The sequence below is a fragment of the Amblyomma mixtum genome, chromosome 6 (assembly GCF_055824585.1).
Source record: "Amblyomma mixtum isolate Tamu chromosome 6, ASM5582458v1, whole genome shotgun sequence".
Lineage (NCBI taxonomy): Eukaryota > Metazoa > Arthropoda > Arachnida > Ixodida > Ixodidae > Amblyomma > Amblyomma mixtum.
In genome coordinates this window covers 48840608-48863423 of record NC_143017.1, presented here as the reverse complement: position 1 = coordinate 48863423, position 22816 = coordinate 48840608, and the positions used below count along the sequence as shown (strand labels likewise).

Below are 22816 nucleotides of genomic sequence, written 5' to 3'. Positions count from 1 at the left end.
TACAGAGCAGCAGTCTGACTCTGAACATTCGATGCATTCCTGCAGTACAGCCAGGTATAAAAACGCCTCACTTGGAGCAAATCGACTATTTATTTACATATATACAGAATTTTTCTTCAGCAGGTCTCTCTTGTTCAGACTGTCCTAGGTGAAGAAAAAGAACAGTGATATATATAGTATGCATACACAACAAATGCATGCAAATGTTACAAAAGTCATACAGTGGAATCTTGATTATGCATTCCCCTTTCATGCAACGATCCACATTTAACATCAAATTGGCACGGGCCCGACGTAAACCCATAGGAATAATGCATTAAAGCCTCAATTATACAACTGAAGAATATGCACACGCCGCTTCATACGATGGCTGGCGGGAACCGTCCGGAATGGGAGAGACATTGGCATGCAGAGCACTTTACTGACAGAAGTGACGTCAACCAAGCTGTTTCCAGATAGAAATCAAGATGCAGACGTGCATGCAACGTGTGACCAAGTGCATCATGGCCTGTAATGACTGTTCTGCCAACGGCTCAGAATGAGTCCGTGCATGCAACCCGCATCTATCAGTGCGAGGCGGTCCGCCTGGCCCGTTTTTCCGCGCGCTTCACTTACGAAGACGTTGCGGGAATAAAAACTGCACGTTCATACCACCATAAAGTTATTGTAGAGGCGGTAAAAAGAGTAGACATTTCTGTGATCGCTGGTGGCTAGTTCAAAAGCGCTTCTCGCTACACCTTGAGTAAAGCACATGTTAGGCCTACAACACCAAGCAAGCGGTGTACTGTCAGCCGGCAGAACGCACATCACTGCAGAAATCGTGCCAAAGGTGGACATTGCGCTTTCTTTTTTCCTTTAAGATACGAATTCTTAGTACAACATGAACTGGTGGGCGAGTTGGTCTGACATATCTTAGTGAAGCAGCGCAACGGCACAAGGCCAAGGGAAGAAGGGGACAAACAGCGCTGAACTGACAACAAATGTTTATTCCGGATGCTAACAGCATATATATACTCTTTTGCACCTTAGAAAAAACAAAGAAACAGAGAGCAGCAGAAAGTATCAATCCCAGTCATTGTGCGCATGCAGCTGTATCGCGTGTACATCGATCATTTGAAATCAGGAAGTTGTGCTCTTTCACCGAGATGGCAACGGAAGGAGTGCTGATACAATTCACACCCAGCTTCATGATCTCAGATGCCTCAATAATCTCTCGTGTAAGCTTATCCTTGTGTTTGGTAACAACTTGGCTGTTTTTGAATTCTGGGTAACATGAACAGTCACGACAGTGAGTACCTATGTGGCGGGCCGCGTTCTTGACATTGTTTGCGTGCTCTTCAAGTTTTTCATTAAGACACCGGCCAGTTTGGCCGATGTATGACCCACCACACTTCAACGGGACTGAGTACACCACGTTGTCTTGGCATGGCACATACTTCATCCTGTGGTTTTTCTTGCAATTATGACCAGATTCCGATCTTTTATCCGGGCGATTAACTCTCGCACACAAGCCACTCAGTCTGACAGGAGCCGAAAAAACAACATCTACTCCTGCCTTTTTGCCTATTCTCTTCAAATTGTGGGACACAACATGAACATAAGGTATTACTGCCAGATTTTTTTGCTTGGAATGGGGGACAGCTTTGCCCTCCTTCAGCTTTTTCAATATCCCTTCTGCTACTGATGCCAGAATATGAAGGGGGTATTTTGCGTCTGTTAGCCTATCAACCTGATTGGAGAAACTAAATTCAAACTTGTGTGGGCAGGATTTTTGCATGGCATTTTGAAAGCATGACGCCACAATGCCTCTTTTAACAAGCTTCGAATGGGCTGAGCTGTATGGAAGTAAGGGCTTTTTACCCCTAGGATCAAATGCCCAGCATACATGGAAATCAGTAAAATATAAGGTCAGATCAAGGAACTTAAAGCGATCATTCACAGCCACTTCATGCGTAATTTCCAGCGGCAAAAGCACTTCACAGAATATCGCGCACAGGTCATTCACTTCCGCAGCGAAGCTAGCCGGGTCACAATCTAGTAAAATTAGGTAATCATCTACATATCGGAACACTCTTGCAACTGTTGAGCTCATGAGTGATTGTTCGAGTGCCCTGTCAAGCTTAGCAAGGAACATGTCACTTAGCAATGGAGCGATGCAAGATCCTATGCAGATCCCATTCTTTTGAATAAAAACAGTTCAAAAGAATGGGATCTGCATAGGATCTTGCATCGCTCCATTGCTAAGTGACATGTTCCTTGCTAAGCTTGACAGGGCACTCGAACAATCACTCATGAGCTCAACAGTTGCAAGAGTGTTCCGATATGTAGATGATTACCTAATTTTACTAGATTGTGACCCGGCTAGCTTCGCTGCGGAAGTGAATGACCTGTGCGCGATATTCTGTGAAGTGCTTTCGCCGCTGGAAATTACGCATGAAGTGGCTGTGAATGATCGCTTTAAGTTCCTTGATCTGACCTTATATTTTACTGATTTCCATGTATGCTGGGCATTTGATCCTAGGGGTAAAAAGCCCTTACTTCCATACAGCTCAGCCCATTCGAAGCTTGTTAAAAGAGGCATTGTGGCGTCATGCTTTCAAAATGCCATGCAAAAATCCTGCCCACACAAGTTTGAATTTAGTTTCTCCAATCAGGTTGATAGGCTAACAGACGCAAAATACCCCCTTCATATTCTGGCATCAGTAGCAGAAGGGATATTGAAAAAGCTGAAGGAGGGCAAAGCTGTCCCCCATTCCAAGCAAAAAAATCTGGCAGTAATACCTTATGTTCATGTTGTGTCCCACAATTTGAAGAGAATAGGCAAAAAGGCAGGAGTAGATGTTGTTTTTTCGGCTCCTGTCAGACTGAGTGGCTTGTGTGCGAGAGTTAATCGCCCGGATAAAAGATCGGAATCTGGTCATAATTGCAAGAAAAACCACAGGATGAAGTATGTGCCATGCCAAGACAACGTGGTGTACTCAGTCCCGTTGAAGTGTGGTGGGTCATACATCGGCCAAACTGGCCGGTGTCTTAATGAAAAACTTGAAGAGCACGCAAACAATGTCAAGAACGCGGCCCGCCACATAGGTACTCACTGTCGTGACTGTTCATGTTACCCAGAATTCAAAAACAGCCAAGTTGTTACCAAACACAAGGATAAGCTTACACGAGAGATTATTGAGGCATCTGAGATCACGAAGCTGGGTGCGAATTGTATCAGCACTCCTTCCGTTGCCATCTCGGTGAAAGAGCACAACTTCCCGATTTCAAATGATCGATGTACACGCGATACAGCTGCATGCGCATAATGACTGGGATTGATACTTTCTGCTGCTCTCTGTTTCTTTGTTTTTTCTAAGGTGCAAAAGAGTATATATATGCTGTTAGCATCCGGAATAAACATTTGTTGTCAGTTCAGCGCTGTTTTTGTCCCCTTCTTCCCTTGGCCTTGTGCCGTTGCGCTGCTTCACTAAGAGATTCTTAGTACAGATACTGCAACCTGCTTCTGCGTAGTGACAGCGGTTTTAGAGAAAGTTTGAACAGAAAGACATGTCGCTGGCATGGCCGTATACTGTGCACTGCACATCTCCGAAGGGTTGTAGTAGTCATATTCCTGGCGCGTCGTTCATATTTTTTCGAGATTCATCCGACAGCTACTTAATGTGCAGCAACAGAGCGCTCGCCTGCCTTGTCTAAAGCCGCCTCTTCCACGCTGAAAAGCCTGGCTGTGTGCGGTCTCAGAACAGTCTGCTAATGTGGTCCATAAGTGCTGTTAACAGTCTGGTTCATAAATATAATCTTCTGTGCGTCATCTCAGTAGCAGACTATCCTTAAGCAGAACTTGGGTAAAGCAGTATCTCACTATAGTAGGCAAATTCCAGTGCGATTTGCAGGTTATTCCAGTGCCTAAGTGTACCATACAGACAGTTAGGAAATACAGTCAAGTTACGAGTTTTGTAAGCACATGAGCTTACCCAATCTATTCATGCATATAACAAGAGACTATTGGCTTGAACAGATATTTACCGCCGCAGGCCACAGCACTTCTGTGCCAGGTAGCGCGTCACCTTCTTGTGGTACTTTTGGAGATCCTCAGCCGAGCAACCCTTCAACTTCAAATAGTGCCAGAAGGAATCTGCACAGATGGGGTAATAAGTAATGTTAGTGTGGTTGAATATAAAAAATGAGCAGATCGAATAATGAGCATTAATACACCTAACATAGGTTGTCAGTTCGAATCCGTGCTGCAAGAAAGGCTCTAACTTAACTAGTAAGTTTATGCTGCACGACAGGCTGAATCGTATGACACCATCTGGTACATTCATGCCAAACGGTTCACCCACTAATTTTACAGGAATGTCGTGACTAAGCAGCCAGACTTTAATGCCTGCCAGACAGATATACATATACTGATCGATATAGTTTAGTTTCGAGCTGTGGTGCTCGAGCATCACACTGCCACCTGCTACTATTTTATTCCATTATCTAACCACCTCGGCTCCCATGGCAACTACTGGGATACACTGCTGCATTGGAGGCTGCCAACTTGGGTTCTATCCGTGGAATCAGCACAACTCAGGCTCAAAACGCAACCAGGCTGAGAACGCAACGCAATGCTCTAAAATTACTACCTCGGGCTAATAGCTCTGGGAGCAAAGCTTCACACACTGGTGCATAATATTATACTTCAGATACATCCAGCAAAGCAGTAGAGAGAAAAGCCCTTTGATGAATAACAAAATTTAGCTGGAGTTTAAAAACCCACTTGCACTCTGCGTAGGTTTGGGACTTGGGGGAAAAAGAGAGGTGCAGGAAATTGCAAAGGTTTTCAAGCAATTTCAACAAAATTTCAAAAATTATACAGCCCCTGAATTAGGGATGGCATACATCAAAGTGGTGACAAATGGAGTGACAAAGTTCCTTACACAGTGTGTGCACTGATGAGGAATGAGGAGGATTTGGTGTTTAACTGGAAGATTAACAGCAAATAAAGTTTATTGCGCATATCTGCTGCCTATGAAAGGCTAACCGCCGAATTCAGAAGTGCGCCTCAACTCGATACTCCGTCTCCACTCTGTGGAGTGGAGAAAACAACTGCTCTTCCATTTGATGGGCAGTTAGGATTGAAGAATGCCACTCGGCATTTCTTCAGACAAGGAGCTGCTCTAGAGACCTTCTTCCAACTGCCGTCCCTCGAGGAAGCATGAAAGGCAAATGATGATGAGAATAAGGCGAAAAATTGCCTTTGGCTACAAAAAAGCATGGCATGGCTATTATGTGTCTGTTTTATCACGCTGCACCACCTTAAGAACACAAAGAACCTCACCGTTTATTAGCCTAGTAAAACATCTTTTGCAAGCTGCCTGACGAAAGCAACAAAGAAAAACTACCGGAAACGCTTGCACATCTGGCAACCTTTGCCACCAATGATGTAGCGTCTATGTAGGCATTTACGAATGGTGTAAAAACTGCCGTTCGTCAACTTGTGGGATGCTGCAGGCCAGCGGCGAAGCTGAGAAGTACCAAAATGGGTTTGGATTTATGGGGTTTAATGTCCCAAGTAACTCAGGCTATGAGGGATGCCATAGTGAAGGGCTCTGATAATTTCATCCACATGGGGTTCTTTCACGTGCACTGACATCGCACAGTACACAAGCTTCCAGCATTTTGTCTCCATCAGAATGCGACTGCCGCGGCCAGGATCGATCCTGTGTCTTTGAAGTCAACAGCTGAGCACCGCAACCCCTGAGACTGCTTCATCATCAAATTATGCATTACATAAATGACACTGCATCACAGAAAAGGACTAACAGTCATGGCCAAACTGTAGTTACAGCCAAAAGTTGGCACCGTGAACCTGCTCCCCACATCCAAAAGCTTAGACAGCTTCAGCCAACACACAGGAATCAGATTGTCTCCCAAACCCCATGACACTGCCTCCCAAAGAAGGTGGCAGCCAATAAGTGGGCAACAAAAAAGTAAACTGTGGGTAACAACTTGAACGTCTTGCATCACGCTACAAGGTGATGTGAAATTTGAGGAAAGGCCCCAAGAAGCACATAATTTTTAGATTTTCAGAGCACTCTTAGCCCTTTAAATGCCAAATGTTTTCCTAAAAAACATGCCAGAAATTTTAAGGAATCAATTTTTTTGTGTACATTATTCTTGAAGCCACTTCATTGCATACACATGGGTAGCTGCAGAGCAGTCAGCTCAATGCACCGATTGTGGTTGACAGCACTCAGACATACAGACAAGGGACAGAAACAAAAAAGATGATGGCACAAGCACTGAACTTAAAACTTTTCCCAGAACTGCCGACGTACTGCATAAATACCCACACCACAGGCACCAACACGCAGCGATTTATGCACTCGTGGTAACAAGAAGTGGTATGAGAAGTAGTGGAAAAACAACAAAAGCTAGAAGCAAAAACCAGAGGACACAGCACAGGATAAAACCAGAACAAGGTGAGAGAAAAATTTATAAGCAAGTCATTTTTAAAAGACTGCCAACAGTGGATAGGTTTGACCGAAAGAATATTTAAGAACTGGTCTGATAAAATGGAACTAAAAAACCTTATACACAAACACAGACCAAGCCCAGTGAAAAAAAAAATGAAGGAGAAATGGCAAGAAAAAACACGCAATAGAAGCAAAATGGCGATTGGGTAAGCAAACGAGAATTAAGCAACAAGCGAAGGTGAAGTGTGCTAAAAATTAAAAGGATAAAAGGGGAATAAAAACGCGCATGAGCCACAAAGGTGAAGCCAACAATTAAGATGGTTAAAAGTGGAAGATGACGTACAGTGAAGCCGAGAGATAAAATATAAAAAAGTGAAATTCAATAACCAGTATGAAGGCAAAAATCAAGGAAAAACACCAAAAGAGGGAAGTTGGCAGAAGAGGCAAGGCATGTAACACACATGTAGAACCAGGGCTAGATCAAGTACGTCCACAAAGAAAGGCAATCCTCCGAGTGAAACCAAGCGTGTTCTTTACATTCACCCCGGAGCCTGAAAATCTCTGCGGCTTCCACCATTGCATTGCGTCAGCTTATTACGGGGCTCTATTAACACAGTGGCTTTCTCGAACTTTGGGCAGCATGGCTTTTTTGCGTCCCATTATCAGCAGTGGACTTGCAGGTACCTAAGAGATGTACCCGATAAATCAGTGTAATGCTCTCTTAGCCTTCCATTGATGCCAATGTATACCTTGCAGCAAGAAAAAGGGATTGAGAAAGCACTTGTGCATGCCACTAAGGGTTTCTGTGCAATGCAGTGCAGCCTGTTTCTTTTTTCTTTTTCATTGACGATCCTAGAGAGGTGTGATAGGTGATGGGGGGGGGGGCGGCAGCAAAAAAAGCATCTACTCTATCTCTCGAATTTTCTAAAGGTAAATTTCACAGAACCTTAAGAAAATCGGAGAGAAAGCAGGAGTAGACATTGCCTTTTCTGACCCCCTAGCACCTATTGCAGTTGCGGAATCCTAAATGAAAAAAAAAAGACGCTGCACCACGCAGCACAGAAAACCCTTAGCGCCATGCGCGGAGGGCATTTAATCAATCCTTTTGTCTTGCGGCAAGGTATACATTGGCATCAATGAAAGGATAAGGGAGCATAAGATTGATTTATCGGGTACATTTCTCGGGAATCTGCCAGTCGGAAAGAGCAAAACCACAAAACTATCACACAGAGGCAGGTGACAACACAAGGCCGTACTGACAACTGAAAATTTATTGAACAGCAGTGCTTATATAGACAAGTCACGTGTGTAATCTGCAAAAAATCGTAAAGAGGCAAAAAAATTCAATGGCAACCATAGAGCTGAGCAAATATGACAATCACCTGCTCAAAAACGAAACAAAAACAACCGGGGGAAACAGACAGAAACGCTAATTTTCCTGAAAAATGAACACAGTAGGCGTGCTGACACACTTATCTGGCTCTGACCTCAAGATGGCAACAGCCTCGACAATTTCTCTTTCCAACTGCTTCTTTCTTCATCCAATAATCTGTGTGCAGTTCAGTTTGGGATAGCAGTCTACAATGAGACAGTGAGTGGGACGGCAAATGCCTCCGGGTCTACTCAAGGAACACGCATACTCTTGCAAACAAATGTGTAAACATCTACCACTTTGGACGATATAAAACTGGCCACAGGTGAGGGGAATCTCGTACAACATGCCCGTTGGCGGTACTTTTTGAATGCCTCATGCCATGTGCAACGGGGGTGGTGTACACGATTCCTCTCAGCTGTGGTCGATTTTATACCGGCCAAATTGGTAGATGGTGAAACACTCCCTTGCAAGAGTATTAGCATTCCTTGGGTAGGCCCGGACGACCTTGCCTGCCTGTCCACTGTCCCAGTTGTAAAGACTTAACCTAAACTGAACTGCACACTATTATTGGATGAATAAAGGGCCAGTTGGAAAGAAATTCTCAAGGCTGTTGCCATCCTGAGGTCGAAGCCAGATAGGTGGGATAGCACGCCTTCTGTGTCCATTTTTCAGAAAGAATTGGAATTTGTTTCCCTCCCTAGGTTGTTTTTGCAATGATTGTTTGCAGATTACATGCGCAACTGATCCATATGAGCACTCATTTCTTCAATAAATGTTCAGTTGTCGTACCGCCTTGTGTTTTGCCTGCCTTTGTCCCATTCTGTTTTGCGGTTTTTCTAACGATTTCCAACCAACTGGCCTACAAGCACGTCCTAAATCTGCAAGTCCATTGCCAAAACTGTGACCGAAAAAAGCCATGCCACCCATGTTCGAAAAAGTGCCATTGTGTTAAAAAAGCACCAGAATAAGCCGACATGAACTGGTGGGAGCCGCCGGGATTCTGAGGCTCGAGGATTAATGGGCAAGAACACCCTCAGAAAAAAAGATTGCCTTTCTTCAGGATGTTTGACCTAGCCCTGGTTTTAAAAACATCTTGCATGCCTTGACTTTTCTGCCAACTCCTCTATTTTCGCGTTTTTGTTTGCTTTTATCTTTAATACTAATTGAATTTCACATTTTGATATTTTATAATTTAACAAAACTTCTGTTTGGGCTAGATGGTGCATAGCTATAAATGAAATGAAATTTAAGCGCACACGAAAAACGCACACAAGAGGAGATACACACAGGACAGGCGCTAACTTCATCTGATTTATTCGCAGGTAAGAGAGCGAAAATATATACATAAAACGAGGCATGCGCAGTAAAGAAACAGATCGTCATATCACAATGCGTGCTCAAGGTATCTGTATTCTGCCTGCAAAAGATTAACTGATGTATCACTCACACAGTCATGCCCCCTCTTCCTGATGTGAAATGCTTCTAATAATTCACGTGCCGTCTTATCACCGCTCCTGCCAAGAATCTTTATCTCCTTCAGCTGCGGCTCGGCTCTGCAGTTCGCACAATGGTCAGCCAAATGTGTCCCTCCACCCCTTAATGCCCGCAAATGTTCCCCCGCCCGGTCATTGACACACCGCCCAGTCTGGCCTATGTAAGCCCTACCGCAGGTCAAAGGTATCTCGTAAACGACACCGGAACAGCAGTCGACATACTTCTTTGAGTGCTTCTTCCTGCAGCCACTCTTCTTTTCCGTGCACGAAATGCGTGAGCAAAGGTGGGCAAGTTTCTTCGGTGCGGAGAACACCACAGGAACGCCGTGTCGGCTTGCCACCTTCTTCACATGATGGGCAACCTTGTGGATATACGGAACCACTACTGGTTTAAACGAGTTCCTTTCTAGTACGTTCGCTTTGGCGAACATGACCTGCTTGGTTTTTCGAAGAAGGGCCTCGGCCACAGAAACAATGACCGCGCCGACACAGGTACATAGGCACGTCCTCAGTAGGTACCTGCAGAAACACCTAGGCTCTCTACAGGTCCATGACCCCTTTACTGTAAAAAACTCGCTGCAGGTTGTACAGTTTCTCGAGGGTAATTCTGCAGTTGGGTATATGTTCTCGGTAGATGTGGAAGATCTGTTTTATTCTGTGCCCCACGATGTTTTGTTCGGTGATGTTAGGAGCGCGATAGAAGAAAGCGGAGAGGTGGAGTTCCAGAACTCATGCGGTCTTACAGTGGACAATTTTATGCGCGTTCTTGAGTTTTATTTAGGTGTCACTTTTATCTCTTTTGAGAATAAATTTTATCGTCAGAGACAAGGGATCTGCATTGGGTCCTGCGTAGCCCCTGTGCTTTGTAACCTGTTTTTAGCTTTTATTGACCGCGCCCTTGAGCAAAGCTTTAATGGGAAGGGAGTGCTGAAAGTTTTTAGGTACGTAGACGATTTTCTTATTGTTTTGAAAAAACTAAACAACATTTCTTACACCGAAGCAGTTGGCAGCATCCTGGAGAGCTTTCAGCAGAACGGGAGGGGATTGAGATTTACGCACGAACTCCCTTTACAAGGTTCGTTGCAGTTTTTAGATGTCAATTTTACTATAGGAGTTGATCATGTTTGTTGGGAGTACGCTCCGAGGGCACAGAAAGAGCTTTTACCTTTTGATTCCGCTCATTCCAAAACAGTTAAGAGGTCTATTGCCGGCCTATGCCTGGGGTCTGCTCTCTCGAAGTCGTGCCCGCGTGCTATGCAGTGTAGCTTTAATAAGCAAGTACGCCGGCTACTTATGGCTGGGTTCCCCTGCGCGGTCATTGTTTCTGTGGCCGAGGCCCTTCTTCGAAAAACCAAGCAGGTCATGTTCGCCAAAGCGAACGTACTAGAAAGGAACTCGTTTAAACCAGTAGTGGTTCCGTATATCCACAAGGTTGCCCATCATGTGAAGAAGGTGGCAAGCCGACACGGCGTTCCTGTGGTGTTCTCCGCACCGAAGAAACTTGCCTACCTTTGCTCACGCATTTCATGCACGAAAAAGAAGAGCGGCTGCAGGAAGAAGCACTCAAAGAAGTATGTCGACTGCTGTTCCGGTGTCGTTTACGAGATACCTTTGACCTGCGGTAGGGCTTACATAGGCCAGACTGGGCGGTGTGTCAATGACCGGGCGGGGGAACATTTGCGGGCATTAAGGGGTGGAGGGACACATTTGGCTGACCATTGTGCGAACTGCAGAGCCGAGCCGCGGCTGAAGGAGATAAAGATTCTTGGCAGGAGCGGTGATAAGACGGCACGTGAATTATTAGAAGCATTTCACATCAGGAAGAGGGGGCATGACTGTGTGAGTGATACATCAGTTAATCTTTTGCAGGCAGAATACAGATACCTTGAGCACGCATTGTGATATGACGATCTGTTTCTTTACTGCGCATGCCTCGTTTTATGTATATATTTTCGCTCTCTTACCTGCGAATAAATCAGATGAAGTTAGCACCTGTCCTGTGTGTATCTCCTCTTGTGTGCGTTTTTCGTGTGCGCTTAAATTTCATTTCATTTATTGATATTTTATCTCTCGTTTTTACAGTAGCTCATCTTCCTCCTGTAGCCATGTTAATTCTTGGCTTCACCTTTGTTGCTCATGTGCATTTATTCCCCTTTTATTCTTTCAGTTTTTTAGCTCACTTCACCTTTGTAGACCAATTCTTGTTTGCTTGCCCAATCACCATTTTCTTTTCACGGCATGTTTTTTCTTGCCATTTTACTTTTATTTCACTGCCCTTGATCTGTGTTTGCGTGTAGTGTTTTAGTTCCGTGTTATCAGACCAGTACTTGAAAATTTTGGTCAAACCGTTCCACTGTTTCACGTGCTGGTGGTCTTAAAAATGACTTGCTTAAAACTATTCCTTTAACCTTGTTATGGTTTCATCCTTCCCTGCTCTATAGTCTTGGTTTCTGTTTCTAGTTTGTGTTGTTTTCCCACTATTGGCCATATCACTTATTGTTGCCACGAGTGCATAAAATTGCCACCTGTTGGCGCCTGTGTTTTGGTTATATATGCAGTGTTTCGGTGATTCTGGAATAAATCTGTAGTCAGCACCTGTGCCCTCACATTTTTTCTTTCTGACCCCAGTCTGTGTTTCTAAGCTCTGTCAACCACAAAGGATCAGACCAACTAGACCGACAGCTTGTCCTATTCAAGCTCAATGCGTACTTTTCAAAGAAATGCTATGGCGAAAACACTGTACTTACAGTAAAGCCTGCTTGACTGAGCGAATACCACTGGCAATTCGCAAATTCCCAGCCTGCTCCCGATTGCTGGCTCAAGCCGCACGCAACTTTGTGGCTTGCACGACTTCCACGCAACTCTTGGTCCCTTGAAACTGAAACATAGAGGGATGAGTGAGAGATATCAGATTTGATATGCTTGTATTGCTGCAATGACTAAGAAAAAACGATATTTTCCATAAGAACAATTATTATTTCACACTAGCTTCGCAGAGTAAACCTCGTTTATCACGACCTCGTTAACACTGACATACTGCACAGTCCCAGCCTGACTGCATCTAGTTCTATGGTGTCATATGCTTGTTAGCTATGAGCCCTTGGCCTTGCACCGGTTAATACAGACAACCACGGAATGGGCAATCAGCTCCGACCTTTTGAGTCATAGATACTCACAAGCTCAGTGGTCCCAGGGGTTCTAGAAATATTGGCAGGGCGACACAGTAACAAGCATTCCGCACCACTTGCTCTCGCTTCATTGCAAAAAAACTCTCACAGCAGACCTGTCCTCCATTTTGCAGTGTGAAAATAATCAAATTCAAAGCATGCACACAAAATGTGGACCTCTCTTCGAACAGAGCTTCAGAAATACGGGTATAATTATTGTAATTAAACCTACCTGCAGTTTTCAATTTATCCTAAAATTTTATGCAACTCGACAAGCAATAAGCATTAAAAAGGAATTAAAATAGCCAGCACTGTTTAAACAATATAGCTACGAAGAAATACGAGACGTATCCACTACTCTCCAGTGGTTCTTTAGCTTCATGCATTATCAATCTACACTTTCTTACAGGCACATTTGCACGTGAAACTTGGGTTTAACCCAATCTTGATGAATCTTTCTGGAATGCAACAATCAGGAGAAACCAGTTTTACTCAAAAACAAAGGGCCCTATACAATGCATCACAAGGCCGGCTAGGCGCACTCAAGACTACAGCCCCTTCCACAAGTCTCCAATTTGCCTGTCCTCTACAAGTTGCAGGATCCCTGTCCACTGCTTGTCGAATTTCGCTATCCCGCCTTGCTAGTTCTCCCACTGCCCTTCTCAAACTCTTGGAATTCTGTTGCTCTAGCAGATCATCAGCTATTGTATTATTTTTTGTTTTAGCACTACACACTCCATGCCAACAATGCTGGATAATGTACTTTAAATAGGTTTGTAGAGCGTGCAAGTGGCTTGCAGCTTGACGAATAGGTGAGAAAAAAACGCGGAGCCTGACAAATAGGTGTGAAAAAAACGTGGGTTATTTGGAAGAAATGGGCTTGGGCAGGAGATGTAATGCAAAGGCAAGATAACCAGTGGTCCTTAAGAGTGATAGAGTGGATTCCAAGAGAAGGCAAACGTAGCAGGGGGCAGCAGAAAGTTAGGCGGGCGGATGAGATTAAGAAGTTTGTGGGGATACGGTGGCCACAACTGGCGAAGGACAGAGTTAATTGGAGAGACATGGGAGAGGCCTCTGCCCTGCATTGGGTGTTAGACTGATGATGATGACAACCTGGTGAATTTGCCTCGCAACAACCGCTGCAGCCTGATATTTTGTAGAGCAGCACAATGGCCTTCATTTTTTGAGTGGTGAAGTATTCAAATAGCATTTTGTTTCAACCATGAGTGTAAAGGGAAGACATTTTATGTTGCACAAAATGAAGGAATTACATGCATACTGGGCTTTGGAAGAATGCCCTGTGGACATTACAAAACACTGCCATCCTTGCTTTATCTCTGCCAGGTAACAAAATTCATTATTCTCCAAATACTTTGGACAAAGACAAGCTGCCGTGCACTCATTCGAGCTCAGTGGACTTTCCCTCAAACCAATCTTCAGTAAATAATATCAGGATTAGGCAAAAGTAACTGTAGTGTATTTCAGTGAGTCAGTGCCTTTTACAGAAAGTTTTGGAAACAGAAAAGTTTATGAGCTTTGTGAGCACATGATTGCCCAATCTATTTACATAGTCAAATGGGAAATTTGCCTTCCTATTCAATTTATGCACATTCAAACAATATTTACCGCTGTAGGCCACATCAGTTTTGTACCAGGTAGCACATGCCAAAAAAAAGCCTTGATAGTGTAATAAGTAATGTGTGGTTGACTATAGAACTTAAAATCTAGACCATATCTCTTGGATCTAATCTTGACATATTTCTGCATAATACTATACTGCAGATACAAAAAGCAAAGCAATAGAGAGAGACAGAGAAACTTTGCTAATGAAATGAACAAAATATTTACTTAAAATCACTGACCTGTTACTCAGCATGAGGGAGGAAATAAGAGGGAAAGACGAAGGAAAACAGGTGCAGAAAATTGTTAACGTTTAGAAAATAATAAATTTAAACAATTTTTGGAAATGATGTATTCATTACTTTACTTGGTTTTAAAGGGTTTAATGCCACAAAGCGGCGCAGGCTATACAGGGCGCTATTGTAGAGGACTGGAAAATTCTTTAGGTGTGCTGACATCACACGGTACCTGGGCCTCTAGCATTTCGTCTCCATTGAAATGAGACTAGTACAGCTGGAATCAAAACTGGCTGGAATCGAACCTGCCTCTTCCGGGTCAGCAGCCAAGCACAATAACCACTCAGCCACCATGACGGCTCCCATTTGGGGTGACATGCATCAATGTGGTGACTGACGGGGCTGACAAAGTTCACTTCAGAGAGGGTGTGCATTGATGAGGTTATATAGTTCAATTCTCCCTGTGCCACATAATTAGACAGGTAAAAATTTATTATGAGCATATGCTGCCTATGGCAGGCCAAGAGATGTAAGACACAAAGCATATGTTCATAAAATGAAAGCAAGAACAGCACAATTTCCTGCTGTGAGTAACCGCTCCACTATCCAAAAGGATTGCTAGCTTCTTTAAAAAATGTATGTCCTGCCTATGTCCATTTATGATTCCCGCTCAGATTTTAATTCGCATTTATTTCCAACCAACTCAGTTCTCTCCCAATCTCTTATCATTAACCCTATGATTTTCCTGAGTGGTTCACCGCACTGTTCTCAATTTTAAGCCCTTTGTAAAGTACCCCACTTTTCCCGACAGCTTAGCAAAGGCAAAGCAGTTTAAAATTTCTTTTTGAGCATACTGCAAGGTGCTGCTCGTAACTTCTGAGTGCATGCCTAAGGCAATAAACCCCTTTCTTATTCTCCCAACCATTTCTTTCAAATGCTCTATATCTGTGCATGACCTGGCCGAGGTGTATTCTGTTTCGACTTCCAGTACCTTACTGCATTTCATAAAAAGGCCTCTTTCCTGATTATTAAGTATTGATTTAGCTCTCATTTTCACACTGAGTATTGATGTCCTCAATCGTTTGCAAGAATTCATCACTTATACTACAACTCACCATTAATACTACAATAACATGAAATCAAATATAACTGAGCGGTTCTCCATGAGTCTTCGCATTTCCTGAACCAACCTGCTGCTATGCAGAGAGGGTCACCTCGTCTAGCATCATCACATCTTGTTCAGGGTATGTGGGTTGTGCAAAGTAAACAACAGTTGATTTCAGGTCACTGCAGTCAAAGCTACAAAGTAGCTGGTGCAATGAAATGTTAGTTCTAAGAAGGTCTGCTCGTTTTTTTTTATGCAGGCCCAAGTGAACACAGGCTAAACTGCATGCTGTTTGATGTCAGTGCAGGATAAAGATCCCCAGGTGGCCAAAATTATTCTGCAGCCCTCTGCTACGGCACCTCTTTTCTTCTTTAACTCCCTCCTTTATCCCTTCCCTTGCATCATTGTTCAGGTGCCTATCAAGATGTGAGACAGTTACTCTGTCACTTCCTTGGCTCAAAAACCAATTTAAAATTTTTCAAGGATACTGTCAAGAACGTAGAGGTACAAACTGTACAGTATAACCACATGCCACAGCAATAAACCAGCAATACATCTGCGCTGACAGGAGCTTGCCAAGTACGCTGCAAGGATGCTATGCCACACAAGATTTGGTGTCATCATACAATGTTACTTTACTGACTGACATTTCAATGTACAAGCACTAAATACCATTAAAGTATTATTGTACAGCACAACGTTTTTAAAAGATAAACGAACATTTTGGCCCTTTTAGAGGACACACATGCATAAAAGGCAACAGGTGTGGAATAGTCACTGCACCTGAAGCAGGCTCAACTTTATAATAACAGCGCAGTGTCAAGAGCTACATGTGCGGCTATATTTCGTACAAATTTGCAGTTCATGTAATAAGCTGAGGTACTGCTGTAAAGTGCATGTAGAGTTCTGCATGCATTTTTAAACACAGCAGTGAGCCTATGTTGAAAATATTTTTCAAAACAGGCAGGTAAGGTATGCGTAACTGAAAAAGATAATTACCATGAATGGCTTGGAGGGATGGCACAGCTGAAGGCAGGAAGCACGCATGGCCCAGCAGATGCTGGCAGCTGGCAACTGCAGATAAATACGTCCCAACCAACAGCTGTCAGTGCCAGTGACAATGTCATGAATGACGACAAAACAAACTGTCGACTGCTTCAGAAACTAAAATGAGGTATTAATATAGGAACACAAAAAGCAATGAGGTGGCCCATGACAAAATAAATAAGGAGATTGTATGTGAAACACCCATACACATTCTTTGAGTACATTTACATGACTGTCATAACCACATTGAAAGATGAGCTGGCTGGAATACCGCTTTATTCTTATGCATGATGAAAAGAGCCCAACTATTCGAATATAGCATGCGCAGGCTTTAGTTAATTACTATTAGGGTGCCTTGCACCAGCGTCTAATGTATTCTTAAATTGAACATAGCACCCAGTCGACCAGTTTACCTTGCATAAATGAGAAGAGAAAATGCAAAAGACATGCATTCAATACCAAGGAGCCCGATATCTCACGTCACAACTGAGCATGATACGAAAATTAGTAGTGCATTTAACAAATTCCACACAAATAAAAACAGCAAAACATTTGTCGAGTGGTAATGCAAGTAGGGGCAAGAGCAAAAAAAAAATACCGAAGAACACTGGTGAGTGAGGTGCAGGGAGGTCTGTGGGTAGGGTTCCGTGCCTGGGAACAGTTCCGAGCGCGGAGAACTGCTGCCGGCAGTCAACCAAGAATAAATAAGAGAAAGTGAAAATGAATAACAAACCATCACCAATTGCGAACGACCTGAAAGCGGGCCGCATAAGCGAGGCATACAGCAAAAAGCTTGAAATCCCAAATAAGTGTGCAGTTGCATCCCCAACAGTTCAGTGCCCTGAAGGAGAGGAAGCATGGACGCCTACAGTTCAGGGAAGACACAAGAACGACCTAACTGACATAATATTGCCAAATTCTGTTCCAATGGGGAAGCACAGATAAAAAGTTTACAAATGACTAGTACATATGCGCCAGCCTTCCACATGCGATCACTGTCTTCAAAATAATTTGCATGACGAATATTAAGAAGTAAGCACTGATCCGATGAGCACCAACACCGAGCAAAACCATCCGTCGTCTGTTCGCAGTTCGCCTAGCGCGAGTGCTTCATCGCGCAGCACTGCCGCTCATAATAATCTTCTAAATAGCACAAATCCATCCGATGGGTACCAGCCGCGAGCAAAATCACCCGTTGTCAGTTCCCTCGCCTGTTCTCAGCTGTCCACGCAAAAGCGCTCTCACCCGCGGCACTGATCGTCGTCTTCTACGCAGTACAAATCCATGCCAGTTGAATGTAGTAAACATTGTAGTTTTTCGCAGCGCTAGCAAGCGACCGCATAACTCTGCTGTGATCTCTGGTGGCATTTTTATTTACCACGGCACCTGAGTACTAAACGCAGACTATGAAGCAAGACTTGTCACGCAGGCTATACGTCCGTTCTTTTCAGGCAACGCATTATAGCTGAGGCAACCGCACGCAGACTGCCTCCACTGCCATCCCTATATAGCCGCACACTAATAACGCGTGTGAATACAGATCAGTAATAGAGAAGCGGTGACGGTACTCACCAATCATGCAGCTCATCCAGGCTTAGTAAAACCGCGCCGTCGTCTTCATTGCCTTTCCAGATGACAAGACGTCGTAGCGCTGCCTTTCTTCACGGCTTTGCCCGTCCAAACTCACCGATGTTGACTGGGCGTAATACTCGTCGTTGGCTTCCAAAACACACTTCTGTTCTTCACACATGTCCGCCGCACAAGCACTCAAACAATGCCATGAAAATCCAAATAACACAAAACGTGAGGCAACGCACGCACTGACATGGCGCCGGCGTCAGCGGCTTTGCCCTTGTTTTTGCGTCGTTGAAAAACTGCAACTCAAATGCGCTTTTTTACTACTAATATTTGAATTATGTTCAGAAGAAAAATATTTCAATTGTTTTAAATTTATTTTTTTATTAAGTGCGAACACTAAAGCGCTTTTAAATACTTTTGTAGAAGCTGCGATCCTGTGATCCCATCACCCAGGGTGCCCCGGATGTTCTAGCAGACGATGGAGCAGACGACGGCGCAGACGACGCTGTTGACGGAATGAAATTTCGTTTGCTGCCAGCTAAAATCTCTTAATTGCGACAAAACGGGCAAAGAAATGCACCGTACCTCAAGCTGGTGCATATCAAGGATATGTTGGACGTGAGCGGTAGGACTGAGAGCAGCTGCGATGCATTACTTTGACTGACGCGGGCATGCTCGACGGAGATTTACACGAAACTGAGGGCTTAACTGTGACCCGTACAAGCGGATAACTTTGATATCAACTGCTTTGCGAAACTACGCCGATAGTTGCGTCACACTTTAGCTGATATGCAACAGCGGCTCGCACTCGCCGCATCTTGCTCGCGTGTACTTTCACAATTGAGCAAGAGCCCACATGGAAGCCGATAGAAGCAACTGTGTTTTCGAGTTCAGATTGTTCCGCGAAATACGAGCAGCTTGTTTTAGCACGCACTCGAATTGTAGTTCTCAGCCAGTGCGTCACGAGCGGTGACGATGGCCTCGATGACGAGCGTAAGAATCACCTTAAGGTGGCCGCAACGAAGCCGGTTTCCCAAGCGTATACAGTGAAAGCTCGTTAATTCGACCCCCGTTAATTCGGAAAATCGGATAATTCGACGCGCGCGCGAGGTCCCTACAATTATACATAGGAGTCTATGGGGCGAAACTCTCGTTAATTCGAACAAATTTTGCCGTGCGTCGGTTAATTCGACTTCACTCCGCAGCCCGCCAAGCCGGTTTGCCGAGAGCATAAAGAAAAAAAAAACTGCCATGAGCGGCGCTACTGTACGGCTGATAGGCCATCCGTATGGTCATATTATCATCCATCCATCCATCCGAGGAAGCGAGTTAGCGGCGGCCGAAGCGGCTGGCGTCTTTTTTTTGTGCTTTGTTGTGTCGCAGCAGTCGCTACGATCGCGGTTATTTACGGCGCCTTTTTTGGTAAATGCGCGCTTTGTCAGCGTGTTTACTGCGCTGCTTGTTGTTGCTGTTTTGTTGCGACTGAGAGAAGGGTGAAAGGAAATTGCAAGGGATTGCCTACTGGCTCCGCCGAGCCACCACCGCTGCCATGTGCAGATAGAGGAGAGTTAAAAGATCAGAGGAAAGATAAAGAGAAAAGATAAGACGCGCGTCCCAGCAACAACGCCGTCCCCGCGAACGCTGGCTGAAAAAACAGATAAGCGGGGAGCCGCGCTCCCTTCACCTCCTCCCCACCTCCTCCCCGCGCTGCTTTCGGGTGGGTAGCGCGCAGGGCCTGCGCGCCTCGCCTTTGTGTCCTGTCAGCTGACCGAGGATGAAATAATTAAAGTGACAGGCGCTGACAACGACGACGATTTACGATTGTGAGCAGTTGTCCCAAATGCCGAAGTGCACGGTGAAAGGAGCCGCAGAAGCCTTGTCTGTGCGGGAGGACTTCTGTGAACAAATCCCTGACGGCGCGTGTGCCGCGGAGCACCTGGCAGCTGTTAGAGCTATCGTAGTCGCTCAAATTCGCTCGAAAAAGCAGACGGTGATTACAGATTTCCTTGCCAAATAAAGGTATACGTCCTGTTGCGGCAAACATTGTTTTTTGTTGTTCATTCGAAAATTCGACATTCGGATAATTCGACAATTTTTCGCGGTCCCATCAGTGTCGAATTAACGAGCTTTTACTGTATGTGAGCTAAAAGTTGTTTACCTGTGCTGCAAACGTGGGCTCAGTCGCAGTCCAGCCGCTAGCTGCTCAGTTTTCCAGCCTTGCGAGCCCAAGTCGCTGGCTGCTGAGCATTGCGGGAGCTGAGCTTTCAGAAATGACACTGCCCGCGAGCGCGCCGGGCGACAAGTTTGCACTGCTCCCTGGATGTCGTATTCGTCGCTAAGCCTGGCAGGTTTCATATCGATGCCAGAGCTGAGAGTGCTTTCGAACTGGCTAGCGCTGAGGTGCTACTCTCTTCACTGTACGTTGTACTGTGAACCATGTCTCGTAGTGAAATAAAGATATGCGCGGTTTCCGCGCTAACGGTGACGTCGAGGACGAGTTTAATAAACGCTGTAAGGCAGCAGATATTCGATGCATATATGTGTGCTAAATTTGTTCACCTATGCTGCATGCAAACGTGAGAATAAAGTCTCGCTCAGTCGCAGGACAGACGCTCGCTGCTCGATTTTCCAGCCTTGCCTGCTCAGTTCGCGAGCTACTGAGCCAATCATTGAGCGAGCCGAGCTTTCGGCAACGACGCCGCCCGCGGGCGCGCCGGCCGACGAACTGCGCGCTGCTCTCTAGCTACCCTTGTCGTCGCTAAGCTTAGCCGATTGCACATCGACGCCTAAGCTGAGTGCGATTCGGAACTGGCTAGCACTGAGGTGCTACCCTCGCCACCATTTTACTGTGAGCCCCGCGTCATAGTGAAATAAGCTCGGTTTCCGCGACCCCTTCAGGAGCAGAGCTAGCAGAAGCCAGGCGAGCTGCAATGGGCAGCAGAAGCGGCTGTGGGAGAAAATTTGTTTTGCTGTTACCGCTTCTACCAACAACTCGATATTGGCTAACGATACTCTATCCCAGAGCTTAGTAAATAGACGTGAACAAACAATACCAGTGAATTTTTCTGACGCCGGCTTCCAGGCTGGCAGGCCGGTCCCGAGAAGAGCGCCCTTACGCTTGCATGGCAGTGGCGCACGTCAAAACCGCCCCGACATTCTACTCTTCGCTCAGGTTGTCGTAGCACACTGTTAATAGCGAGGGACCAGAACACTTTAGTGGACCGAGCGTGAGGGACCAGAACACTCTAGAGGACGAGGCGCGAGGGCGCAGGAGACTGAACCAAAGCGCGCGATCGACTGACGTCAGTCCCAAGACTTCTCATTTCACGTGAGAATCAAACGAGCAGGCGAGCTGCAGGTCACTCTTGTAGGTGTGAGGAAGTGTCGTGGAGCTGCTGCCCGATCGCAAGCGACTGCTGGCCGCATGACCTTTGCTATTGCGAGTGTGAATGGACATTAAACGCACGTTTACAGTAGGGAGTCACAGAGTTCGCGCGAGTTAATTAAGCCCCTTGGTCACGGAGGGGGAGCCCCGAACTAATACATCCTCATGGGGAAGTCACTCACTGACCGAATTCTTGCGGCGCGACTTCATGTCGCAGAACTCGCCACCCAATCCTTGGCGTCGCGGGGTAACGCCACGTCGACTGGCAAATATTCGGGTTCTTGCTCCTCCGGGAAATTACAGCGCAGGCGCGACGCAACGGTCCACGCGCGCGCCCTTTCTAGGCGTCCGTGTTCAAACACGCTCATGGCTGTACTAGGCCTTAGGATTCGTACGCTGTCTCTATATTTAGCGAGATGGTTGTGTCACTGTCATGAAATTTTCAATGGAAGCAATGAACGAAGTCGTACGTAAGAATATATATATTTTTTCATATTTTATGATGATCTTGCAGCATGCGCGGCTAAAAACTGAAACGTGGAAACTTGATATGGGAGTCGCCTTGATCATTTATACAGGCAACAGGTCATGCGTGCGTAACATACATGCTGCCTTTGTGATAGCAGGACGATTACTGCGAGTAATCTTCCAGCTTTTTCGCCATCAGGTTACTCTCATTACGTGACGTTAAGCGACGCGTATATGTGACCTTAGCCTTTTCTCCGCATGTGGTAGTGGGTACAGTATGTTGCGAGACGCACAGGTCACAGCAGCCACGAGTACACTGACCTTCAGTAGCGCTATTCGTCATGCTCGCGCCGGATGGAATGAAGACGCTCGCGTGGCTCGCAGCATGCGCAAGCACTGCCTCATTCACAGGCACCGCTAGCATTCTCGCTGGTGCATATGCTTTCTCTTGAGCATGGTCTTCTTTCGCTCACACTGTCATGTGCGAACTGAAGGGAAGATTGATTGCGAGCGGCGCCTCTCATCCCCGCCAATTTTCGTGCGGCCGGTAGCTAGGTAGGGAAGCGAGTTGCAAACTCGAGTCGCGTTTGTGAATTAACACTTCATTTAATTCCCTCGATGATCGTCGCCAATCGATCAAAGCAAGTCGCATCGTCTTCGTGGCTCGCCAAAGTGCAAGCGATTTAACACGAAATTGGTGAATGTCCGCCTATCACTATCCCACGATGGCGCTACAGAAATTCGAGATTTCTGTAGAAAACCACAATTACCATCGACTGCAACCTCTAACACGACAATTGCCTCCACAGATATTTGTCCCAAGACAGAACCCACGACAGATATTTGTCCCAAGACAGAACCCACGACAGGTATCTGTC

At 45.4% G+C, this 22816-nt stretch overlaps 1 protein-coding gene across 3 annotated transcripts; it reads right to left on the bottom strand.

Annotated features, from left to right (window-relative positions):
- Positions 1 to 71: 71 nt before the first annotated feature.
- LOC149339025 (uncharacterized) lies at positions 72 to 19309 on the bottom strand. 3 transcript variants are annotated; one of them, XM_089547856.1, is made up of 6 exons: positions 18080 to 19309; positions 17106 to 17187; positions 16460 to 16534; positions 12080 to 12210; positions 4027 to 4135; positions 72 to 144 (listed from the first exon to the last, which is right to left on the bottom strand). In XM_089547856.1, the coding sequence occupies exons 1-6, from the start codon at positions 18093 to 18095 to the stop codon at positions 135 to 137; spliced, it is 423 nt and encodes a 140-aa protein (XP_089403982.1). In that variant the 5' UTR covers positions 18096 to 19309; the 3' UTR covers positions 72 to 134. The 3 variants fall into 3 exon arrangements, with proteins under 3 accessions (XP_089403982.1, XP_089403979.1, XP_089403981.1); XM_089547853.1 differs by having other exon boundaries at positions 72 to 139; XM_089547855.1 differs by having other exon boundaries at positions 72 to 139; positions 17106 to 17184.
- Positions 19310 to 22816: the final 3507 nt, after the last annotated feature.

What these genes read in the sequence shown, in the direction of transcription:
- LOC149339025 (XM_089547853.1), bottom strand. An exon ending in ATCCCTCCAAGCCATTCATG is followed by an intron (nt 12,211 to 16,459) that starts GTAATTATCTTT and finishes TCTATGTTTCAG; the next exon opens with TTTCAAGGGACCAAGAGTTG. An exon ending in AAGTGCTGTGGCCTGCGGCG is followed by an intron (nt 140 to 4,026) that starts GTAAATATCTGT and finishes CACCTAGGACAG; the next exon opens with TCTGAACAAGAGAGACCTGC.